At 43.8% G+C, this 24,274-nt stretch overlaps 1 protein-coding gene across 2 annotated transcripts in view; it reads left to right on the top strand.

The window, feature by feature from the left end:
* Window positions 1-2,519: 2,519 nt before the first annotated feature.
* LOC115246170 (protein lozenge-like) overlaps window positions 2,520-24,274 on the top strand; it is a 32,990-nt gene continuing 11,235 nt past the window's right edge. For both annotated transcript variants that reach the window (XM_029824826.1, XM_029824825.1), the window contains exons 1-4: window positions 2,520-2,815; window positions 3,056-3,286; window positions 8,739-8,852; window positions 14,340-14,651. In XM_029824826.1, coding sequence (XP_029680686.1) covers window positions 2,560-2,815; window positions 3,056-3,286; window positions 8,739-8,852; window positions 14,340-14,651 — 913 coding nt within the window. In that variant the 5' untranslated portion in view covers window positions 2,520-2,559. The remainder of the gene's footprint in view (window positions 2,816-3,055; window positions 3,287-8,738; window positions 8,853-14,339; window positions 14,652-24,274) is intronic.

Below are 24,274 nucleotides of genomic sequence, written 5' to 3'. Positions count from 1 at the left end.
GAATACTGTTCTAAGCAGAAGGTCGTATAAAAATCTGAAAAATTACGACGTTTTCTAGATTTTTTGTGTTGTCCAATAATGAACTGTAGCACACATGATGGATGAATTTGTTAACAATTTATATGGAGAAATAGAAGAACTTGTATGAATATTTTATAAAATCTTCGCCATTTTTGACGTAATGTGAGATTGTCCAATTGTTTAGACAACAAACTACGTGATCCATAGAATTTTGACAAGAACAAAATCCCGTCAGGGGATCCTTCGAAAAGATCATCGGTAGTATTTAATTTATGCAAACATGGCCGATCTCCTTTTTGTTAAAGAGTACCATTCACTTGGTCCAACGTGTGCTCCGGCAAGAAGCATCGAGATCCAAGCTTCCACGGGGAAGGAAAAGGGGTCGAGGGAAGGAAGAAGAGATGGAAAGCGCGGGTAGAGGTGCGAAGGAACAAAATCGCACGGGTGGGGCGAGCGATGCATGATGCGGGAGAATTGGACCCCTCCATCTGCTTCCCCAACGAGAAGCTCCGCCTCCAGAAAGCCGAGTGACGTCACGCGGACACTTGTTACGCCTTGCCATTGCTTGTGATGGGATGCTGTTCCGCTGAGAATTTGCGGAAACCAAAAGAAACCAGTTGACACATGGCAAAGGCAACTATACAACGAACAAATTTATCTCCCTCACACAAAATCTTCCTTGATTCATTAACCAATCGCGAGTCTTTTTGGTCTCTCCTCAGCGCTCTCAGAAAATTTCTCTTTAATCACAAGAATAAAAAATAGTGTTTTAATAGATATTATTAAATATTATAATATTTAATACTATAATATTATAAGTATTATAAGTACTATTAAATACTATTATAAATGCTACTATATAAATACTGACCACAAATAATATTTTAATAAATACTATTAAAAACTATACACTATTCATATATAACTTGTATAATACATAGTATTATAATAAATACATAAACATAAAAAAGATAATAAATTACATCTGCAAATATTGCTAAATTACATTATGGATACGTGTAATGGGAGATTTATTATTAGACTATATCGCAATCGCATGACGCGTTTTCTATCCCCCACATCGCGCATTTCCACTCGGCAAAGAAAGGAGGGGAAGAATCTCGCCCGAAGGCTGGACCATCATATCGCGGCTATCGGGAGGCTGGGCCATTGTGAGAAATCACGCGATAACGTCGAGAATTTCGTCGGTATTTTGCCTCTTATCGTCGCGAGAGGTGGCCTGAGCGGCGCCCGATAGTCGCCGGTCTCGACTAACTAATTTTCAATCGATGCATCTCGGACCGCGATCTATCTCTCAACCTTTGTCTCAGGAGCAATCTCGGGTGTTTCAAAACTAGTTGCTCTTGAATAAATTAACGCGCGCCAGTCGCTATATAGGAAAATATGAAAGCGTACTTGCTGACGCATGGGAAGTCCCACGAATTTATTTATTCTCATGCGTATCACGTCTACCGGCTCGTGAGGTTGGCGAACGGGGTCGACCGGACAGCTGGGGAAAGAATGCCGCCGTCGTCGTCGTCGTCGTCGATGATGACGTCGACGAGATGCACCACCACCTTCGATGATCGCGAGTTCGAAAAGTGGAACGGGGGGGGAGGGGGGAGGCGGCGGCGTGCTGTGCGCGTGGTGGGAGCGGCGGAGAGAGCGTAGCCCGTTTCTGCCCGTCGAGGGGCGTCAGTTCGGTGGCGTAAGCGGAGGCGGGGGTCCAGAATCATCGGGGCTTAGGCCGTCCCGGGACCGCTTACGCGCGGAACACGCGGTCCGCGCGGCATTACGTCGCGCACCGCCGACCGCGACTGACGTTTGATGCGAGAGAGTTGATGGTCGCCCCACCGATTGTCGACTGCGATCATGATGACGCGGCCTTCCGTCGAAGGAAACGTCAGTGGGTGTTACGCAGGAAAAGTGCGCCGTTTATCCGAGTGTAACGCCGCGTGACGTTATTATCGAATTCGTGGAATCGACGTCTGGACCGTCGTCCTGTTGGCAACAACCTGTCGGAATAGAGATCGCGATCAAACGATATAGGTAGTGCCGCTGGCGATTGAGTGTCCCGAGAAAGAGAGAGAGAGAAAGAGATACGAACACGCGGTGACGATTATTAACCGAGCGTTGAATAAACTATTGATAGACAGTGATAAATGTACTTTAAATCGGCGGACTCTCTACGGTCACGCGTCGCGTAAGAAAGTGCAACGGTACATTGCGAGAAAACAGCTGCCGCGTCGGATCATGAGGCAAAACCGGAACCGGTGATTCCGCGGTATCGAGACTCCCGCCTGTAACTATGACGATCTCGCGATCGATGATGAGAATCGATGCAATCGTCGAGGAAGAAGAACGACTGATTGGTTACGTACGGCGTGGGACACGCCGGGGATACGTTTGCCAGGCAGGCTGGTAGCAAGAGGCAGAACGCGAAGTCGCCTTCGTCGGCGAAAATCGTAAGTGAAAATCACGACGTCCCGGCTGGGGAGTACATCCTTGGGCGACGTTGGGCGGCTACTGGCCGATGGGATGCATCTACCGGTGGGTTCCGTGGGCTGCGGGGAGAATTACGGCACCGTTGGATCCCACGAAGGCGCCGGCCCGTGCGGTCCCTCCCTGGCGCCGCTGCAAGGTGTAAACAGCAGGTACCACCAGGTAGACGACGCCGACGCCGGAGGTGGAGGCGGCGAGATGAGCGAGAGTGCCGCCGTCGGCGAACTATGGTGGACCGAAAGACTCGTCGGCGAAGCGCAGGCCGAACATCCTGGAGAACTGGTCAGGACAGGTTGGTGTTTTCATCAAGATAAAAATACTGAAAAAGAGTAATGAGTGAGAGGGTAGAGGAAAGAGAGAGAGAGAGAGAGAGAGAGGAATGTTTATTTAAAAAGATTTGATCTTGTCATGTTAATTAAATATTGAGCAGATGTCATACCGATCTTGCGCTTCTATTAAAATCGTTAGCATTTCAATTTGACGTCAAATTATATTGAGCGATCGTTTTAAATCTATGCGACCTTTGTTTCAGGATCGCCGTACTTTTTATGCAGTCAACTGCCAACTCATTGGCGGTCCAACAAGACGCTTCCAGTGGCGTTCAAAGTAGTTGCTCTTGGCGAAGTTGGCGACGGAACTCTGGTGACGGTCCGCGCGGGCAATGACGAGAACTGTTGCGCGGAACTGCGAAACTCCACCGCGTTGATGAAGAATCAAGTCGCCAAGTTCAACGACCTTAGGTTCGTCGGTAGGAGCGGTAGAGGTGAGTTTCTCTTTCCGATCGTTTTATCTTTCTATCTTCTTAAATTTCCAAACGCGCAATATTTTCCGAAGAGGAAAACATTTCGCGCGTAAAAGAAGAGGGAAGGTGTATATATTTGAAAGCAGCGTATTAACATTTCAATTATATTCTCTGGAAGCACAATTGTATCTTTGATCATATATGAAGTCTATACGCGAGAGAATCTGTATAGTGTGTTGTGTGTATCAGGACGGGCGAAAGCGCGTGCCGCGATTTCCAGCCCTCTAAAATCACGGTTATTGTAATCATCATCATCATCATCGTGCCACCCTCATCCATCCCCGTGCGTCCCCATTCGCGAGTTGCCGTTCTCCTACCACCCCCTCCCCTCCCCCCCAGAGTCATTACTCGATGTCTGCCGCAAGCCCCAACCGAGCATTCGAAACAACTGGCCGTTAATCAGAAATCATCCGACGGATATGGACGGATATGAACGGAGAGGATGACTTGCCAAAATCAACCAACGCTTTCGATCGATGCTCTTGACTTGTTTAATTTTCGACCCTAATTTTCTGTCAACCCCTGCGGCTCTTTCGCGCGCATATCTATTAACAAAAATATCTCGCGAAACAACGTTGAGAGAAATTAAACCGCAATGACGAATAATGTTAACGCAAAATATTTTGATAATTAATTAACATAATAGAAATTTTATATTGCATATACATATATATATCGAGAAGGATAACAAAGGATTTCGCGAGTCTTTGTTCTTCTTAAGGGGGAACTAGACGGATCAGCTATATCAAAAGTTAATAAATCTAATACATCTTTAAATTCATAAATTTGACATTACGCACATAAAGCACTTTTAGCCCTTTAAAATATAAAATTAATAATTAATTTATGAGTTAAAATAAAGATTTGTCCTGCAAAATATAATGTAATCTCAAAATCGTAAATATGATCTTATATCGAATTAACTTTTTATAATGATTGTACGCAAAAATTTATGAAAACGAAAATTTTAATTCTACATCAAATCTTTATTTTAACTCATAAATTAATTATTAATTTTATATTTTAGAAGGTTAAGAATACTTTGTGTGCGTGTATGTCAAATTCATGAATCTCGAGATGTATTAGAGTTATTAACTTTTGACCTAGCTGATCCGTCCAGTTCCTCCTTAATACGAAATCTTGACATTTGCAATTCCTTCGACCTGTTTGCGTTCTCGAAACATCGATCCCGGCCGATAATAATTATTCACGAATCAGTAGGCGGCTTTGTCAAAGCCTACAAATGCATTTTGCACCCTCATGATCCGGAGGGCGCGTTTATGAATTAACGGATCCGGACTGCTCGTGCACGGCGGGATGTTCGTCCCGTAGCGCGTCATCTATGTTTCATTTGATTTCATCATGAAGAGCAGGGTTAGCGATTTTCATTCTCCTGACGCACAGGTGCATCAGGTCCCCGAAGTCAATTAGCGAAAGAGACACTTCCCTCGCCGAAAATCCTTCGGTCCCTTTGTCCATTTTTCGGCTCGTTCGCGTTGTTACATATTTTTTCCTCTTTTTTTTTTTGTTTGTGTTTTTGTCGTTTCAATCTCTCCCCGATAATCCATAATACTCAATTTCGGCGATTGACCAAACCGCCCTCGGTGTGTTGATGCCGGCCACCACCATCGGGCGAACCGGCCGGCCCTCCTGCTATATCATCGAGGTTTTGTTTCCGCGACTTATTAATTTGATTGAATTGCATCGCATCGGCCGATGCGAACTGATTCAAGAAATTGCAGCGAGGATTTTAAAACGGACGAGGCCACGAAAAATTCCGAGGCCGCTACCTCCTCGATTAAAAAGAGCGATCGCCAGCTCATATATCGACGCGACGCGAGATTATTTTTCAACGACTTTGCCAAGGTTCGATATTCCCTCTCGCGATTTTTCTCACCTTCACAATTTTCTCCTATGTGCAATGTGTGCATATTCTGATTACAATTGCTTTTACACGTGTTTTCTGTTGTCGCGTAAAGATTACGACTCCGATCGCACACCTCACGGTTTATTACCTCTAATCAGCCGGCTATTAAAGTCAGTTTACGCCAAGAAGGAAATAACCGCAAACCGGTATAAACGCGATCATTTTTCTTTTCATTAAAACGTACTATTATTTCAACGCGTGGGACATTGGCCGTTGTTTTTTAGAAGAATGCGAGATCTCTTCGTAACTAGATCTCACGATCCTGGCAATTATCGCCTCTCACGTATATTTATGAGCAAATCATTCGAAAAACTATATACCGTGAATGGAAAAGAAAGAAACGGAATATAGTAGCGCCGAATCAGAGAGGGCCGGGATGGTGAAACGACGACGACGACGACGATCGTTCCATCATCATTGCCGGGGTCGGCCCGTGCCTAATAATTAGTAATATACCGCAGTCTATATCGACACGGCTGAAATTACCACCGATAGTAATTATTTGACAATCGCAGAGACATCCTGTTGGGAGACTCGGGGACCTCCGCTCCGTCCCTACCACCGACGCGCGTCCGCTCGCCTATCCCCCTGCTGCCCCTCCTTAGCCTTTCTACCCCGTACGTTGCTGCTCGCTTAGCCCTACGCGACCTCGTCCCCTCCGCTCGTCGCCACGAGTATTAACGGACGGTTTCGAGTGGTTTCAGGCGGTTGTGTGTGGGCGGTTTGGGCTGGCGCGCTCATCTCATCGTCGGTGTGTTGCCAACGCATCGACACACACACTTATACAGGGAGAGAGAGAGAGAGAGAGAGAGACACACTGGAGAATCGTGAGTAGTCGAGCTGTGATGCTGCACGTTATATAGGTGCCACATACGCGTGGCCCGGTTTTGTCTGTCCGTCCGTCCGTCTGTTCGCCCGCCCGCCCGCCCGTCCGTCCGTCCGTCCGTTCGTCCGACCGTTCGTCCGACCGACCGTCCATCGTTCGCGAATGCACAAGCCGGGTCCTGTCTCTGCAGATGACCGTTCCCATCATCGAGTATTAACCGCAGGTCCGGGTGCCGGAGAGGGGAGTCGGCTGTGCGGCATTATTAGCCCCAAATGCGATGGACTCTGCCGAGGGGGTGGTACGGGACGTGGGGGGAGGGGGAAGGGGGAAGGACAGCGCGCGCGACCCTTCCTCCGATCGGCCGCCACCTTCCCGACCCCTTCCCGACTTTGGCGACCCTCCGAGTTTTCTACTCCGGACGTCGTGTGTCTTAAAATTCTCAAATATTTAAAAATACTTTTACCTATGTTCGCATTCTCTATATGTATAATGTCTATTTCAATTTCGCCGATTTTTTTCTTTCCAAAAGTTAAATTCTTCTCCCCCCCCCCACTCCCATTGAAATTCAAAGTTATTTACTATACCTGTCATTCGCGCAACGTCTGACCGAGAATCGAGCATCTTTTTGAAGAAGAATCGTAATCTTTTGAAGCGTCCACCTTGCGAAAACGCGAAACGACGCAACTTTGCGCGCGACAGATGAACGATGATGATGGCAATGACGGTCGCGAGAGGTATGGTCCTGGGAACAGGCGCGACGGGGATGGCGGCGACGGCTCTATCACGGAGAGAAGAGCGGAGAGAGCCGCGGTATAACTGGGATATAACGCCATGTAGCTCTGCAGTCAGTTGCAGTCAGCTCCCCGGGGGTGGCGCGTGGGTGGTGAGGGGGGTGGGGGTCGGGGGTCGGCGGTGTTTGATGCCGGTTATCATGTTGACAGACACAGCGAGCGAGGTGGAACTCTGAATGCACCAAGGGGAGACAATTACAAATCGTTGACATTTACGCCAACACAAACGATTGCATGTCCGCGGCGCGTGTTAGGTATCGTCTCTTTTGGGGCGTAAACAGCAGTCTTGCTCGTGTTTCGTTTCGTTCGTCATATCGGACAAGTTGACACCGAGTGAGAGTTTCGGTCCCCGCCATCATACGGATGATGGCATCGTACACGAATCGTTTCCCAGTCAAGTTATCGCCTACTGCCTGACGGCCAGTCTCCGGTCTCGGTTGAAACGGTTAAACCGGACTTCTCCGTTTCCAATCACGAAGAACGTAAATAACGAGAGGGGAAGAGAGAGAGAAAGAGAGAGAGAGACTGAGTTTGGTGGTAAATTCTTGGCCGTGCGATAGAAGAACCCCCCCTCGGCCCGAGGAGAGGGACAATTGGTCGAAAGAGACAACTCTGGCCTACGCTTCTCTCAAGCGGAAGAGCCGCGAAAGAGCGGCGAATTACCGAATGCATATTAGCGCGCGATGGGCCGTTTAAGAGCGCGTAGTCAATCTCTCCGACGGACGTTTATGGAGAGGGAATTAATATACCGGACCTTCAACTTGCAGACCTTCGCCGATGATATATGTACACGACCGCTCCACCCCCGAGCATCCACTCCTCTTCTATTATCTTTTAACGTGCTTAAGAATACCGAGGCTCCGTTAGGATCTAATAGACACGACCGTAATTGCTTAAGTCGCAAATTATAAATCGAACTCCGCTCTCGTCGTACTTAATCGAAGATAGAAACACGAGTATCTTTATTAGCACTTCGTGGATCACAAATAGATGTGCACTTAAATCTTTATATTGTTTGAAGTATTTGATAAATTATAATTTAAGGATGTATGTGTGTCATATGTCAAAATATTGACAAAAGCATGAAAATTTCGTAGACTGTTCTACCAATTCTTCTGAGTATCTGTGCAAAACCTGGGCACAATTCTCTTAACGGTTTGGAAATTATTTACGTTTAAAGTTAGTATTGATTCTTATGGGAAATCACGTATTATAGCACTTATTGACAAATTGGACAAGGAAAAAACATTGCCAACAAAATAAAAATTTTCATATATATTAAGAAAACTCTAATAAATATTTGATTTAGATCCACTTACTCGTTTAAAAGTTATTTACTAAAAATTTCTCTCTCTCTCTCTCTCTCTATTTCTGTTTCTGCAAATTACTTGATTTCTTTTTGTTTCTTGCAGCTGATTTCAGGGAATATTCACGATCAAAAGTTTTTGTCATAAATTAGAAAAAAATATTAATTACAACTATTTTCTTTTACGAAGACATGAAAAACCATATTATTTTATGATAACAATACAAACATAAGAAATATATATTTTTTTTAATTTTGACAATTTTTTGCTGCTATTGTACAGTCAGAACATCCTTAGGCGATTTCTCGTTACAAGAAAAAAAAAAAAAAACCAAGTCAAAGATATAGAAAATAATATTTTGTAATTGACTGCGTAATTTTACGCGAAAAAAGAAGAATTAATTCATAAATGTAAAAATGCGACTCTATACTCTCTTTGTTGATATTTTATAAAAATAAAAGATTTATAGAGAATATACAATATCTCGTATCAAACGTTTACATATTCGCACATTTAATTCACGCTTCGCATGTAATTCATAATTCATTGTTCTCTGTCGCAGGAAAGAGTTTCAGCATCACCATTACCGTGTCGACAACGCCGCCCCAAGTGGCGACCTACACGAGGGCGATTAAAGTAACCGTCGATGGACCACGGGAGCCGCGATCGAAAACGAGTAAGTGAATCATGCGACACTTCGATCGCGAGATCTATCCAAAACGCGCCGCCGTTCCGGGAATTCCCTCCGAAAATGTACCGATAATTCAACGAAAGTCCCTGTACGCGGTAATGGGGAGTCATTACCGAGCAGATGGTGCGCGATGATGCAGTGGTCAACGTGCGTATCGCGGCTCGATGCGTGTTCGGGTCGAGCTATTCGCGCGCGCACACGCACACATACCTATACACATGCGCGCGGGGGAGACAATGCTTTTACAAGCGCGCGTTCGTGCGTCCCGAATACGCTAACTCACTTACGATATAATTCGCCGCGAAAACCCCCGAAAAAATTGCTAAAACATTCTGTTGGCGAACTCATTATCGGTCGGCCAAAATTGATAGGATCACGCGAAACGCAGTAAAAGTCGATAGCTGTCCCCCCGCCCCGCTTTCTTCCTTCCCTACCCTCCTCCGCTTTTATAACTCGACTGCGTGCCCCCTTCCCCCCCTCTCCTCCCTTCTCACCCCCGCCTCGAACCGAAAGGAGATATCGCGCGCTTGTGCGCGCCCGACTATTCGGCCCGACACCTATTTTCGGATGCACCCGCGGCGAGCGAAAAAAAAAAAATGGTCGTTATTTCAATATCAGATTAATAGCCGTTGCGGAGTTAACCGCGAAAACGGCAGTTTTTTGCGGGCGTTTCACATTTGTTGTATAAAGTATTGATGGGCGCCGTATACATTCGCTGGGGTCCCGCTATTTTTTTCGCAATGGCCGAGCGTGATTGATTTTACTGATGTTTTTACTGCTTGACTCGTGTGGCCCGTGTAGTGTCCGGGGGCGGGAGGGGCGGGCGGAGCAGGTGCAAAAACGCGTGAATCTCGTCAATTTTCCAGCTGGCATAAAGTGCACTTAACGGCGGGGTTAAAGTTTCAAGTCGCGTCCATCCACATCGGTCTCCATATTTTTTTTTTTTTTTTTTTTTTTTAATGCCCCTCGGATGAAGATGGCCCTTGGATTCCGGTTTGATCAATTTTATTTTGCTACCGCTCGATTTCATATCGCAAATTGATAATTCGCGAATAATCTTATACAGTTATCAAACAATATGTTTGACGGATATACAATTGAAACTATCCAAGCTTATTTATTTATTTTTAAGTATTAAATATTATAATATTATTTTTAGTTTTAAATATTATAATATATTTAATCGTTAATCTGATAAACTAAATTTTAGTGAATCCATTGAAAGATACGATATTTATAAATGGACAGAAATATAACTCACGCACATAAATGAATATTATGCTTTCTACGTTTTTACGTTACTCTCGCCGTATAAGACAGTACCTACACTTATAATTGGCACAAGCGGGGAGCGCTTTAAATGTAGAGCCTGTCGTTTAAATCGTCGGTTAGAATAAGCCGGACGTCACCCGGAGACGCCGACCTACTGGCCCTTTCCGAATCGAAAGAGACGACACGAAAACGAACGCACGCGTGTCACGTGGCGCGGATCGCGGAATAGAACACGCATGACGACATATTGCATACACGGACTTTTGGCATCGCCGATGGCGTGCCTCATCATCGGCCGGCACGGCATCCGGGGAGACAATCTATGCAGCGCAACCGGCGTTCGAGCAAAACAACCGGCAGCGCTTTCATTGTCCTGCCAACAATGCGCGACGCCCCGCAGACACCTGCCGGCTCTCATTATTGCGTGCATAATCGCAAGCTTTTTGTTATCGGAAATCATCCCTCCGCGCTTCACCGTGTATGTGTGTGTGTGTGTGTGTATATGCCATGGCCAGTAATCGGGCAATTTCCGTAATTCGCTATATCGTCGACCCGCGCGCGAAAGGGTTTAGAATAGCAAGCCTTTCCGTTTCCTCGAAGAACAGCAATGAATCCAGCATATGAATTTTATATGAAAATAGGGTGTCTACTCCCTAGAAAAATATGGAAAACTTGAAATTCTCAGGGATTTCTTTTGTACCTAGAAAAATCAGGAAATTCTCATGAAATTTTATTGGGATTTAGAGAATTTTTTAAAACATTTTGTCTTTGATAATTTTGCTCTTATAGTACAAACAGTTGACAATATTTCAAGTTATGAATATTAAAATTTAATATCTAAAGTATATTATATACAAAATAAATAAATATATATATGTATATATATATAAATAAATATATATATATATATATATTTATTTATATATATTCAATGTCTTAACAAAATATTGAATAGGCAGTACATATTCTTTATTGTAATTTGTAGTGATAAAAAAATGAAAATGTTATGCAAGTGAAGAATGTTAATCTTACGAAAGTTATTCAGCTTCTTTAATACATTTGAAAATCTAACACTTAAAACTTGAGTCGCTCTGTGTTTTTTCTACATATATGAAGAGCATTAAAAAAAAAAACGCATTTAATAAAAAATTAACTTATTTTAGAAAGTTGCAAAAAATCTTCAAAAATATTCTTTTTACCTGGAATTTTGAATAAGAATATTTGAAAGATCTGAGAATTTTTTAAAAGATTTGAATAGACACACCAGAAAAAAATAAAAATATAATATTTAGAGATGTTTCTCTTAATATGACGCACGTTTAAATCGTTATATCGGGAAAGATGATGAAACGCAAGGTGACAACTTTGACCTTTTCCGTTAGACGGATCGGTCACGACAAAGCAGTGCCTGAGTAATTTGTCGGTTGCCAATAACGGAAATGCCAGCGGAGTTCGCGTAACGCAGAATGAATCGAGCGCGGTAACGGATAAACGGAGAAAGAGAGACGCGCTCGTGAAACAAAGTGGCCGCTCGCCCGTCACCGTGGCCCCAAAATCATCGAAATGCAAGCGAGCGGAACGATATCGATGGATGGGTGCTGTCAGTCAAAGGTCGAAATTGAATTTGCTTCGTTCCGTAATTGCTCCGTATTTGGAATGTCATCTATTAGTAGTATGTCATAGATATATTCGCGAAATGATTTCCCGTTTTAATACGAGCGAAACGAGGCGTCGTCCGATGTTGTCGTCAACAATAGATTTTTTTGCCTCTCCCCTCGTATTTTCGCTTAATGATAAACGTGACGTATCTCTTCGAGAAATTCGCGAGATCCAAATTTCGCTTCGCAAGCCGATCCATTGATATCAACCGATGTGTTTGTTTATTTTCCCGTTCTCCATCTCTCTGCAAAATCGCTCATCCGTCCCAATCGACATCTCTCTTAAATGCAGTTTTCGAGAAAACCGATAGCGACGAAAGGAACCATACGAAGCAATTTCGACGGTCGGTGAGTTGTCAATCAAAATGTTAAAATTGAACCAGGCTACTTCGCGATTGGATTCCCTCGTGGCCGACTCTTGATCCCGACACCGGTCAGAGGAAGGCTCTATCGGCGACCGAAAAGTCCGATTAAAGACCACCTCCTGATAAAGCGGCGTCGAGAGAAGTGGCAGATCTCGCGGAGCTTCCGGCTCGAGGATACGCTCGTGAATGGTATGCTCGCTGGAAAAATTACTCGCGGTTATCGTCGCGACGATCTGAAATCGCAAGCGGATGTATACGGGAAGAGGGGTGGGGGAGGGGGGAGGAAGAGCAGAATGGATACTGCGAAATTACGCTAATGTCGAGGAATGAAAGAGAAAGAAAAAAGGAGTAGATGCGAATAAAATGTACGAAACGCCGTGCTGGCGTCAAGGAGAACGTAAGACGGGCGGAGGGAGGGGTCCCCGCTATTAGAGAGGAGGAAAAAGCCGCGCTGTTTCCGTTCTCTCGAGGGCCGCCACATTTTGATTAGATAAGCCCACTACTCGTGCCGCAGAGAGAGATTGGAATTATTGCTCTCTGCATCCCGCCTTCTCTCTCTCTCTCTCTCTCTCTCTCTCTCTCTCTTTCTCACACACACACACTCGCTCTCCGCTTATCCGTACTTTAGAAGCCAGAGAGGCGATTGATGAAGGTGTTTTATATCAGCATTACATTTTTGTTTATCGTAATTATAAATGTAAAACACGTAAAATCCGTGTGTAACGTGTAATGCAACGTTCGTTGTGTCATTTCTACATTTGAAATTTTTTTTGAAAGAATTCGCTTTTATAGAAAAAAAATTTTCGCATCTACCGTTTCAATGGAACGGACCCATTGCCGCGTAACGCACCGTACATTTGGGGCATTATCGGCGTCCGGTACGTGAGAAGTCGTGGGATCCGCGCGGGCCCCCTTTTACACGGGCCCCTTCGCTTGTAGTATCTCCTGGCGCGGGCCGATCGTGGTAGTCGGTAGCAGGGAATAATCTTGTAGGTATCGGTCAGAGCACTGGAGCTGACCATCTGGGCTCGCCGACAATTTCGTGCAGTTTGCGGTCGAACTTTATTTGTCGTTCGCCCTCGTGGCCGGAGGTGTCTCTCCTTCTTTCTTCATCTCGCTCTCTCTCTCTCTCTCTCTCTTTCACTCTCTCTCACTCTCTTTCTCTCTCTCTCTCTCTCTCTTTCTCTCCATCCTTCTTCCTTCGCGCTCCGTCTCATCTTCCTTTTCTTCTCTTTCTACTCTCCCGAGGAATAACAATTTGCGCCTAGACTCCCATTCTTTTGGCTTCTCCTCGATGTCAGCATCCGTTGAAAAAGAGAGAAAGAAGGAGAGAAGCACGGGAAAGGGGAAGGGGGAAAGGGCAAATGTGCCACTTTTGCTGCCTACCGGTAATAGCTGGAATCCAGAATTCCTGTTGTCATTCTTTCACTGGAGATGCCAGTATGTAAATATCGAAAGTATGGAATGTATTGCGAGAATCGGCTTTCGACGTGTCAAGAGATACACGTTGAATGAAATATATCCGCATGTTGGACGTGATTCTTATTTTAATTTTTATTAGACTGCGTTGCCTTACGATAATGTATGTCGCCCATGCGGTCTCCGATGATTATGTAAGCACCCGGGCTCGTGCACATACACGAATCATGTGCACGTCGTGTAACAATATATATATATATATATAGATATATATATACAATATGTATAGCGTGTATCAGGATCCGACGTAATAGGGAATCGGAGTGCCCACGTTATGTGTACGCCGCGATACTTGGCTAGAGATTCTGTCTATCCATGGGACTCCGGATATGCGAGGAATGCTATTGAAGTCTATCAAGGGAAGAGAGGTCGAGTTTCTTCATTATCTCGCTCTATTGGTCTAATGACGTAGACGCGCGCGCTAGTCAATCTCCCCGGTTTGGAGAGTCCGCGTGTTTGCATCGTTGCAAAGCTCAAAAGCCACGTGAAAAAATTCAAAAGACAGAAAGAAAGTCCGACACGTATTTTTCAGAATTTTTTCTGCGACTATACCGTGAAATGATTTAAAATAAAAAAAAAATAGATAAGAACTTTGCAGTCGAGGTAACAAGACGACATATTTAAGCAACTCAAGAGTGCAAGTACAAGACAGATAGTACAATTTATATATCGTATCATGCATAATTTTTCTTCTTCAGGGCAGCAACATCAGCAATTCCGTGCGCTCGGCCTAGGACAAAGACCTTTCCTCGACGCGCCGACCTCATTCAGGTCTCATCTGCGAGAACTCGAATCTTTCGGGAGGAATAAGCATCACCATCATCACAGTGGCAGTCACTTACACGACCAGCAGACCGGCAACAATGTCACCGCGAATTCGGTTAGCGGTGCCTGCACCAACCCCAACAACACCGACCCGACCGCATCGCCGGCTTCCAGTACACACCTCGGGGCTACCGGCGGCTCCTCTGCTCATCAGGATTGCTACAAACGCAGTCCTCAACACGGCGGTGAGTTCTGTTTCTATAGCCTCACCCATTTTTAGTGGATAAGTCTGTTTGATCTTTTTTACGCGTAGAGATGATAGACGTACCGCGTTAATATTTATACAATAAAACGGATCAAGTTCAAGTTCGATGCATATGCTTCTTCTTGAGGAAGAAAAAAGAAGAATTCCAGGTTAATTAACGATACAGTGAGTTTTCAAAGTATTTAAAATATTTTAATCTGTTTATCGCGTGAGTAAATTTTCTATAAAAAAGATGTTCTTATATATTTTTTATAAAAGTGTTTTTTGCACTCGTTCGTATGATAGCGAAGATTTACCAAGTGCCAAGTAGAAACAACATCTACCGATCTATTTGCTTCTTTGGTTCGCGATGAGATATTCGTGATGCGGCTATCATCATCTCGTACTCTCCTCGCGCAGCATCCTTATGGAAGAGCGACTCGAAACTACGCGCTAACCCCACCCAACCCTTCGTCACGAAAGGGTAAAGGGGGAGAAATTGTGGAGGGGGACTCCGGGAAGGGAGGGAGGGAAAAGAGAAGAGAACTCTGCCGTTTCGCGAGGTAATAGTTTCATACCTCGTTCCGGCTCTGCACCCTCTAATTCGACGTAATAACGACATTCAACCTGCCGTTTCCATCTCCCCTCTCGCCGATCCCTCTCGATGCACCGTTGCGTCGCCGTAGCACGAGGAAAAAGTGTCCTCCTCCTCCGTGGAGAAACGTCATCCATCGGGACATGCCCGTGCACTCACGTACGACTCACGTGCACGTCTGCGTAATACCAGGGATCGATCGGTTGCTTTTCGATCGATCCGAAGCTGGATCCATGTTGTTTTTGCCCTTCGCTCGCGCGACTCTTCCTTTTATCTTCTGTTCGCTTCGCTTGCGACGTTACTGAATCGAACCTATCCGCCTCCTCCTCATCTCTCTCCTCCTTCTCTTCACCTTCTACTCCCCCCCGTGACTTTGTATTCCCGTGATTGCTTTCTAAATCTCGCGTACGTGCCGGAAAGTGCTACAAGAAAAAGTGAAATCGTTAAAAATCCTGTCATTTTATAAATATAGGAGTAAAAATATATAAAAGCATGCGAAACAATGTAAAGTTGATAGAATTTACGCTTCGGTAGCTTAGAAAAATAAGATATTGTATATGAAATGGGATAAAGAAAGTTTTTGTACAATTTTTCTCGAATATTATAAATGAAGTCTACGATTGTGTGTTTGCATGTATCGCAATCTCGCCAACCCTTCGTCACGAAAGGGTAAAGGGGGAGAAATTGTGGAGGGGGACTCCGGGAAGGGAGGGAGGGAAAAGAGAAGAGAACTCTGCCGTTTCGCGAGGTAATAGTTTCATACCTCGTTCCGGCTCTGCACCCTCTAATTCGACGTAATAACGACATTCAACCTGCCGTTTCCATCTCCCCTCTCGCCGATCCCTCTCGATGCACCGTTGCGTCGCCGTAGCACGAGGAAAAAGTGTCCTCCTCCTCCGTGGAGAAACGTCATCGATCGCGAACCAGCCTACCATCGTTGTAAATTTTCCTCCGGGAAAGCTTTTTTTCCACCGCGGAAATTTTCCTTTGCGATAAAAAGATGAAGGGTCATCTCTTTCTCTCTCTCAAAATACCGTCTCGGCGACATTAAACCGTTCGACTACAGCAAAAATTCGTCCAGCTGGCAAAAACACCGTTTCCCTCAGCGATACGCGCGAGCCCTGCGGATAACTTCGATATTTCGAACTATCGAGATAATTTAGGATGCAAAAAGGCGGGGAAGGTCGAGGCGAGGCACTTTATTTCTGCGCGGCTCGTCTCGCATCAGCGGTCTCGACCTGATCAAAGTTAAGTAGACGCGCCCCCTGACTGGCGAGACCTCTTTGAAGCTACGTTGCGGTTTCTCTTTGCCCTAATCTCCTCCTCCGCAACCCCCCTTGCTCCCCCTCGCCTTTTCTCACCCACCGTGCGCGCGATCGGCTCCTCCGTCACCTTCCGGACCGAGACTTCTCGTAGCGCTCGAGACACCTTCGTGGATCGACCTGCATCGTAATTAGCTCGTTTATCCGCGCAAAAGCTTACCAAAAGAACGCGAGCTCCGACTCGGTTAGTTGCTTTCAAAAACCAAGCCCGACGAAGATTCGGAGCCGAATATCAGATGGCCAACGATGGATTTCACTTCCACCACCTTCGCATGAATGGATGCAATCTCGGCGGATATTCCATTTACCGCTCATTCATTCGACACTTTTTTCGACTTCTTCACGTCTCTAATGAGCAGTTCCGATGGGCGTCGGAACTCTCCGGCCATAGTGCAAAATGACCGAGTGCGTTGGTGGATGCAATTTTCTTCCTCCCGTCGGATTTGAAGGAGAAGAAAGAGAGAGCTATCCGTTTCTCGCTCTTGGCAGCTTCTCTACCTTGAGATAACTCTTTTCACCCAATTCAGATCTCTCTGCCGACGGTACTCCCGACATGCCCGTGCACTCACGTACGACTCACGTGCACGTCTGCGTAATACCAGGGATCGATCGGTTGCTTTTCGATCGATCCGAAGCTGGATCCATGTTGTTTTTGCCCTTCGCTCGCGCGACTCTTCCTTTTATCTTCTGTTCGCTTCGCTTGCGACGTTACTGAATCGAACCTATCCGCCTCCTCCTCATCTCTCTCCTCCTTCTCTTCACCTTCTACTCCCCCCCGTGACTTTGTATTCCCGTGATTGCTTTCTAAATCTCGCGTACGTGCCGGAAAGTGCTACAAGAAAAAGTGAAATCGTTAAAAATCCTGTCATTTTATAAATATAGGAGTAAAAATATATAAAAGCATGCGAAACAATGTAAAGTTGATAGAATTTACGCTTCGGTAGCTTAGAAAAATAAGATATATGAAATGGGATAAAGAAAGTTTTTGTATAATTTTTCTCGAATATTATAAATGAAGTCTACGATTGTGTGTTTGCATGTATCGCAATCTCGTATATATACTTTGCGAGGTACACAGCATTTTCTTGCATACGTTGTCTTTGCCGAAAGGCTAAACGCTACGTCGGTCGGGAGGTCTCCGGGTGAAGAAAAAAGGGAAGCGCGAGCATCATTTCTGTCTCCTATAATATAACCGTGTCCGTTTCTCTCTCGTCTCCCTTGCCCCGCCGGGTCTCATTTCGAGTCGTGATCGGGGTAATGAGGCTCCGCGCGCAGTGGCAGCAGACCGAGAGTAGGTACCCGAAGAGGTGATGCGAAGAGAGGAGAGGCGAGAGAAGAGAGGAGAGGAGCAGATCTCGGATGGTATCAACGTGAAAGGACCAAAGAGTGGCCTGCCTGGCCAGCATCAGGAAGAGGAGGAGACAGGTGCGGGCGGGAGCGAGGTAAAACGAACGGAGAGATGCCACGATGCTGCTGGCGTGGTAGGGGTAAGGACGCTGATTATGGGGTGTCAAACAATCATGCTGATTGTATATTCTGCGCTGACTCCTTCTGTCTGCCTTTACGTCTACTCGTATAGGCTGCAACGCCAAGTGGCGGGCTCTCGTTTCCTCATCTTCGCGTCCTTCTTCGTTCTTGTCGTCATCGTCGTAGCCATTCTTCTCCTCTCCTCTCTCCGACGAAAGACTATCCGAGGAGAGAGAAAGAGAGAGAAAGAGATTATCCAGTGCGCCTTCTAACAGGTTCACTGTCGGAGAAAGAGACGAAAACTGCGTTTCTAAAGGCACGTTATGGTGGTTTACGAGGAGGAAGTTATTTATCCGGCCGAGATAAACGAACGGTCGAGTTAAAAAATCCGCCGGATGGGCATAGTGGATGAGAAATTTACTAATTGACCTTTTATCTCGTAAAATTTGAAGAATTCAGAAATGACAAATAAAAAAGAAAGCCACGAGAGAAGGAAATGTACCGACGAGTCCGGATAATGAAGACAGTTTGTGATCGCGACTCGCGTATTTTTCGGCCGCGTAAACGTATCTGGCGATTTTTACTGCACGGTACCAGTTACCGGATGGTTAAGGGTTAAGAAGCGTGTAATTCACTCCGTTGCGAGCTTCGTCCACGGAGATGCGCGCGAAGAATCCAGGAGCAGCTTGTCGCGAGTTAGCAAGAAGGGAACCATCTCTCTCTCCCTTGGCCGGCGATATTACTCGCCGGCGAGAAAGAGACAAAGAGGCCGGCGCATCTCGACTCTTTACCTATTTACCAGGAGATGTGCTCGTACTTTAGCTAGAAGGTACACCCAAAAAGACGACGAGCCGCGCGGGAGAGCAGAAGGGCTACTGGGGGGACGATCTCGCGATTCCCACGTGCCTCCGCGAGCTACCAAGAATGCGGCTACCTTTCTGGCTGCTGTGGGGATTTTTTCCACCTACCTGATTGTCCTACCGTGGATCCCTCTCGGTACTCCTCGGCCTCCTCCGCGGCCTGCACTTTACCCGTCGGTACTTAGAATGCTGCCGACGCGGTTTAATGGAGGCCTAGTGCGTGCTTGTACGAGATTATTACGCCTCCTTGCCGCTACTCGCTGCAGCTGGCACTCTTACTTAAACGTTATTTCGATGTTCTTGAGAACAGCACAATCTTATCCGTGTACGTGCATTATGTAGCGAGTCCAATTCCTCAATATCTCATTTTAACCGACATTTGACTGCCGTAAATTCAGTGGACGCAATTTTGATTTTTATTTCACCGTCGAAACTGTTCTCTCGAAATTGTAGAATACAGAAAAATAACTTGATTTCTTTTTCATATTTATCACAATTTTATATATAAAAAATTTATATACAAATCTATATATATAAATATATAAAGTTTGTACATAAATAAAGCGCGTGTGCTTCATTTATAAATTTAAATTAAATTTTTTTTTAACATGAAGACTTTTATTTTGTAAAGATATTGTCTTCATAACACAATAGGAAGCATAAGTTTACGTCCAGTTGTGTTGTTTGAAAGTTCCCCGATCCAGAGTCTACCAGTCCCGCGAGAAACAGGCGGATAAGGGTTGCTTTTCTTAAACAGGGGAAAGGGTAGGTAGTTGCGAGGCAATTAGGAAAGTGTCACACACACTCCTATCGCGACTCACCCTCGCAACATGGCGACCCCTATCATGCTCTATCACGAGGTTATTAACGTACGCGCTAAATCGTCTATAGGAGATGTGAAAGGATCTATGACGCATTAAGAAGCGGCGTGCTTAACGCGTCCGAGCATTTATTTTCTTGCTTCTCTCTCAAAGTGTATTTTCGATATCATTTATGCATTTTACGTCACCGTTAAACGCGACGAGCCATCGAACGTTTGCGTGAAGACGGACGATTCGTGTGGAGAAAAAGTGGATCGTCGAGCTGCCGGCGCAGCTTGAGAAACGGCGACGTAAACTTTTCTTCTTTGCAATTCGTACTTCCCGCAGGAAGGCGAAGTTCGAAGCGTGGCCAACGAGTCTTCGATGCCTGCTAAAATGACAAACGCGACCGCAGAACTTAATTAAACTCGTAAATCCGTCGGCACCATCGTCGACTTCCACGACCGTTGTTGCGTCTCCTAGTACTTATTTACCTCGGAGTACACGCTATAAACGGCGTCTCGGCCAATCAGAAACGTCGAATGCATCATGCATACCATGCACGAGGCACGTCCATGACAGATACCTGCACTTCCACTTTGCATTAAAAAAAATTTAATGCTAATAAGGCTGCATAATGATCTGATAATGACATGGTTAAAAGCGAACTGCGCAGTTGTAAAGAATGTTCTAGGTTTCTTATAGTTTTTTATATACATATATATATAAGGACTCTTACACAAGGTCAAATTGCAACCAATTTTTCTTAAACAAAATCTTCGACATCGAGCGTCTGTATAATTTGAAAAAAAAATCTCGACTTAGAATTCTATTAACGGCCCAATCTACTCTAGCAGTATAAAAAATTGATAATTTTTAGGCACTCCTTTTGAAGAATATTAAAAATTTTGATTTTTCTAGCGTTTTTTATATACGTTTTTATTGATGTTTAAACAGTACGTCAGTATTTTTAGATCTTGGATATTCAGCTTTTTTTATCAATAAGAGTCTCTGGCGCATAGCGTGTTCGAAAATGCATAGTTTGACGATGTAACATGCTGCTGCTCGTTTAATTGTTTGAAATGAATAAATTCGATCTAGTTTTATTCCGTAGGATATTTATGGGATACTAAATCTAATTTCGTTAAAAAAAAATAAAAATAGCAAAATAGTGTCATTTTAAAATTAGATATTTTAATTTTGCTGAAATTCATTCACTTATTGAAAGTCAGAAAAATATTAAATATTAATTTTTTTAATTATATTTGGATTTAGTATCCTTAAAAAAGTGTTTCCTTTTATTTAAAATAAATTGAAGTTGTTTGGTTCATTAGTTTTTAAAATATCCTTCACATCAACTTTGAAAACAGCGTTTTTTGAGAAAAACGCTTTTTTGAAAAAAACGTTTTTTGAGAAAGACTTGCATGCGCTATCCTATTCAAAGAATTATAACTCCGTCAATTTTGCGAATTTTTCAATAAAATTTAAGACATCGTATTTTTAAAAAATGTAAAAAGATCGGTTTTTTGACCTTCTAAAATAGACTATCCTTAAAGCAAAATTGATTTGAAATAAAAAAAAAAAAAAAAAAATGTTACCCGTTTGCGTTCTTGAAACGTTTTTTTTTTTTTAAAGAAATTTAAGAGATATCTTTCCTCCCGGATCCTAAAGTGTTCACGCTGATGGTCGAAAAAAAAAAAAAAAATCTTGTTACCCGTTTGCGTTCTTGAAACGTTTTTTTTTTTTTAAGAAATTTAAGAGATATCTTTCCTCCCGGATCCTAAAGTCACGCTGATGGTCGAAGATTCCGGACGTTCTCGAATCTACGGAGAAATCCTATCTGAGACGCCTTCCGCAAAGTGGAATTTCAGAAATCCTTCTCCCCTACCCCTTCTGCGGCAGTGACCGATGCGGAACTTTATCGCCTGCCCGGTTTATCGCGTATCCTGGTGGTACAACATCCTTCGTGTCCGTCCAATCAGGCGCACACTTGGCGGACGGCTTAAGGAAACCCGTGGCGACCGGTTAGCCTAGACCGCGATAATAAACAGGGCAGCCGTTTCCACGTCTTCTTCGTGTTACACGACAAGGAACCAGAGGCGCGCGAAAGACTAAGCCGCAGATAAGCGGAGGCAGATGGGTGATTCCTTTCCTCGCCTCCTTTAACTCGGATCCTCGTTATTTCCCGACGAAAGATAAGCCAACGAGCGTATCCGGCTAGAGAAACCCCTTTTCTCTCCCCCCTCCCTCTAATTAGTTCTACCAGTTTGGTATATATTCATCTGTGATCCGGCGGTCGCGCGACGTAACACATTCTCGCTCACCTGCGGCGAATGGTCGGACGCTTTTGACGCGAGGAGGTAATCCCCCCTTTCCCTTTCTCGTTAATCCTAAAATATTCACGTTTTTATGTTTCTATTTTTTTGTCGCATCTTCAAAAATCTTTCGAAACCCGCGCCGATTTCGTATAGGCTACCGTTGCAATTAATCCTATTTATCTTTAAAAACTAAATTTATACTTACATTTTCGAGTATGAATTAAGAAACGTGCACAAGTTTGCACCAGAGATTTCTGTAACACATTGTAGAAAGGGCGAACTCTCGAGATGGAATCGAACCCTTCGCTTGGACGCATTCAGCTTTTTCCCACGCGACGATCGAATGCGAGTTCCAGGCCACTGGAGATGGATTGTTTCCTCTGCCCGCGCTTCTCTCATTGTCGCTCCTACTGCCAATTTAACTTTCGATATTTGAATCCAAAAATTCATCATTAACGCTGAGCAAACGAGATCTTAAACGGTGTTCTTTTATTAATTTCTACTTTCTTAAAAATTTTCAAAATTTCCAAAAAATATTTACTATTATATTAAGATTGAATAATTGTATGTATATTATCAGAATCATATCTCAGTCAATAATCTCATTAAAATTTCTATAAATAAAATAGAAAAATGCATATCGTATTATTGAAAGTTGACGTGGATTGTGCAAGGATGAGCCGAAAATCGAGACGTCCCTCAATCAAGGATACTGGCTCGAATCGATTTGAACTGATCGAGAAACGATCTCGGGCAAATCGATTCAAGGTTGATTCGCCGACTGAAATCGTAGAAAGAATCATGTTGGACGAACGAAGCGAGAAAGAGCGATTCACTGGAGATTGTTTCACCGAAACATTCGTACGCATACACGTCAAAAATATTCTGATAATATTTCGAGCTTCTCTTATATTTTATAATAATAAAGAAATTTTTAAAGAATCAAAGAATGCCATTTTTTTGTTTTCTCCTTATTTATGATAATAAAAGAACTTTCTAACGTCATTCGCGATTCGCGCCGCGTTTCGTCCCCGCGCCATTTACGTCTCCAGGTCGTAAATAATCCCGACCTTTGCCGGCGGATTTAAAGTTTCCACCATGTTCCTCGTAATCGCTGCCATTCGTAGAAAATATTCGAATTAGCATACTTTTACTCAGACGCCGCTACTACAGGAAACTTATCCCTCTTCAGCGAGTCTGATTTCGTGAATCAGATTGAAGATACTAAATCGTACGAATGAATGGTTCACGATTGAGTCATCCTCGAATGCGTGTTACTCGCTCCTTCATCTCGCACTTTAATACTCGTCACGGATACCGAACACGGTGTAAATTCGGCGTTCAATCTCGATGATCACTACGCAGATTCCACGCATGCCAGAACGGTGTCGATCCGTTCTTCCATCATTTTGCGTCAACGCCGGAAATTCCACGAATCCCAATGTCATCACTCGAGCCCATCGATTTATCTCTACCCCGATATGTATAGCTATAGGTAAAAGATCTTGTAACTGTGAGAGATCGACAAATGATTGTGGATGCGACTTCACTAATTACGAAATTCAAAAAGGATGGGTGACGATAAGGGCCTCAATCAACCCCAGTTGTTTTTGTTATAAATTGGTAGTATTACTAGTAACATTAATAAATGTATAAGCTGTATTGAAATATTTACTCTTTATTTACAGCAATAAAAGCATGATCTAGACATTTTCTGTCTTTCAATAATTATACTTAAACAAGATTGCATTAGTGAAATATTGTTGATACATCAATAAAACAAATAAATAATGATGTGTCCAAATTAATAAGATAGTTTCTCTTCAAATAACACGCAATAAAACACAAAACAGACCGTATCTTGTGCTATGAGTATGAGATAGATTTTGCTTAAGTTAATTTTTTACTACCCGTGCATTGCACTACTACCAATTTAAAAAATGTTGTGACTTATGTAATCATACATTATATATGTAAAAATCTTTGTGGTACAAACGCGCTTTATAAAAAAAATTGCGACCGAATGCTAAAAAAATATGATTTTTTGTGATTTTTGATGGTCAGACCTAAATTCAAGATGTATTTCTTAATGAATGATATTGAAATGAAAAAAAAAAGAAGTTTTTGTATTTCTCAAGATTCCATATCTTCTATATTTACTAAAATATGAAAGAAAATTGATCCCGCATATTTAAAAAAAAAACCTGTATTTTGGAATTGATTTGAGCCTTATCGCCACTCATCCTTTCCGAAGGATATACA

This window comes from Formica exsecta, unplaced genomic scaffold (assembly GCF_003651465.1).
Source record: "Formica exsecta isolate Colony F162 unplaced genomic scaffold, ASM365146v1 scaffold139, whole genome shotgun sequence".
NCBI lineage: Eukaryota > Metazoa > Arthropoda > Insecta > Hymenoptera > Formicidae > Formica > Formica exsecta.
The sequence above is the reverse complement of the archived record's forward strand: the minus strand, read 5'-3'. Positions and strand labels throughout refer to the sequence as shown.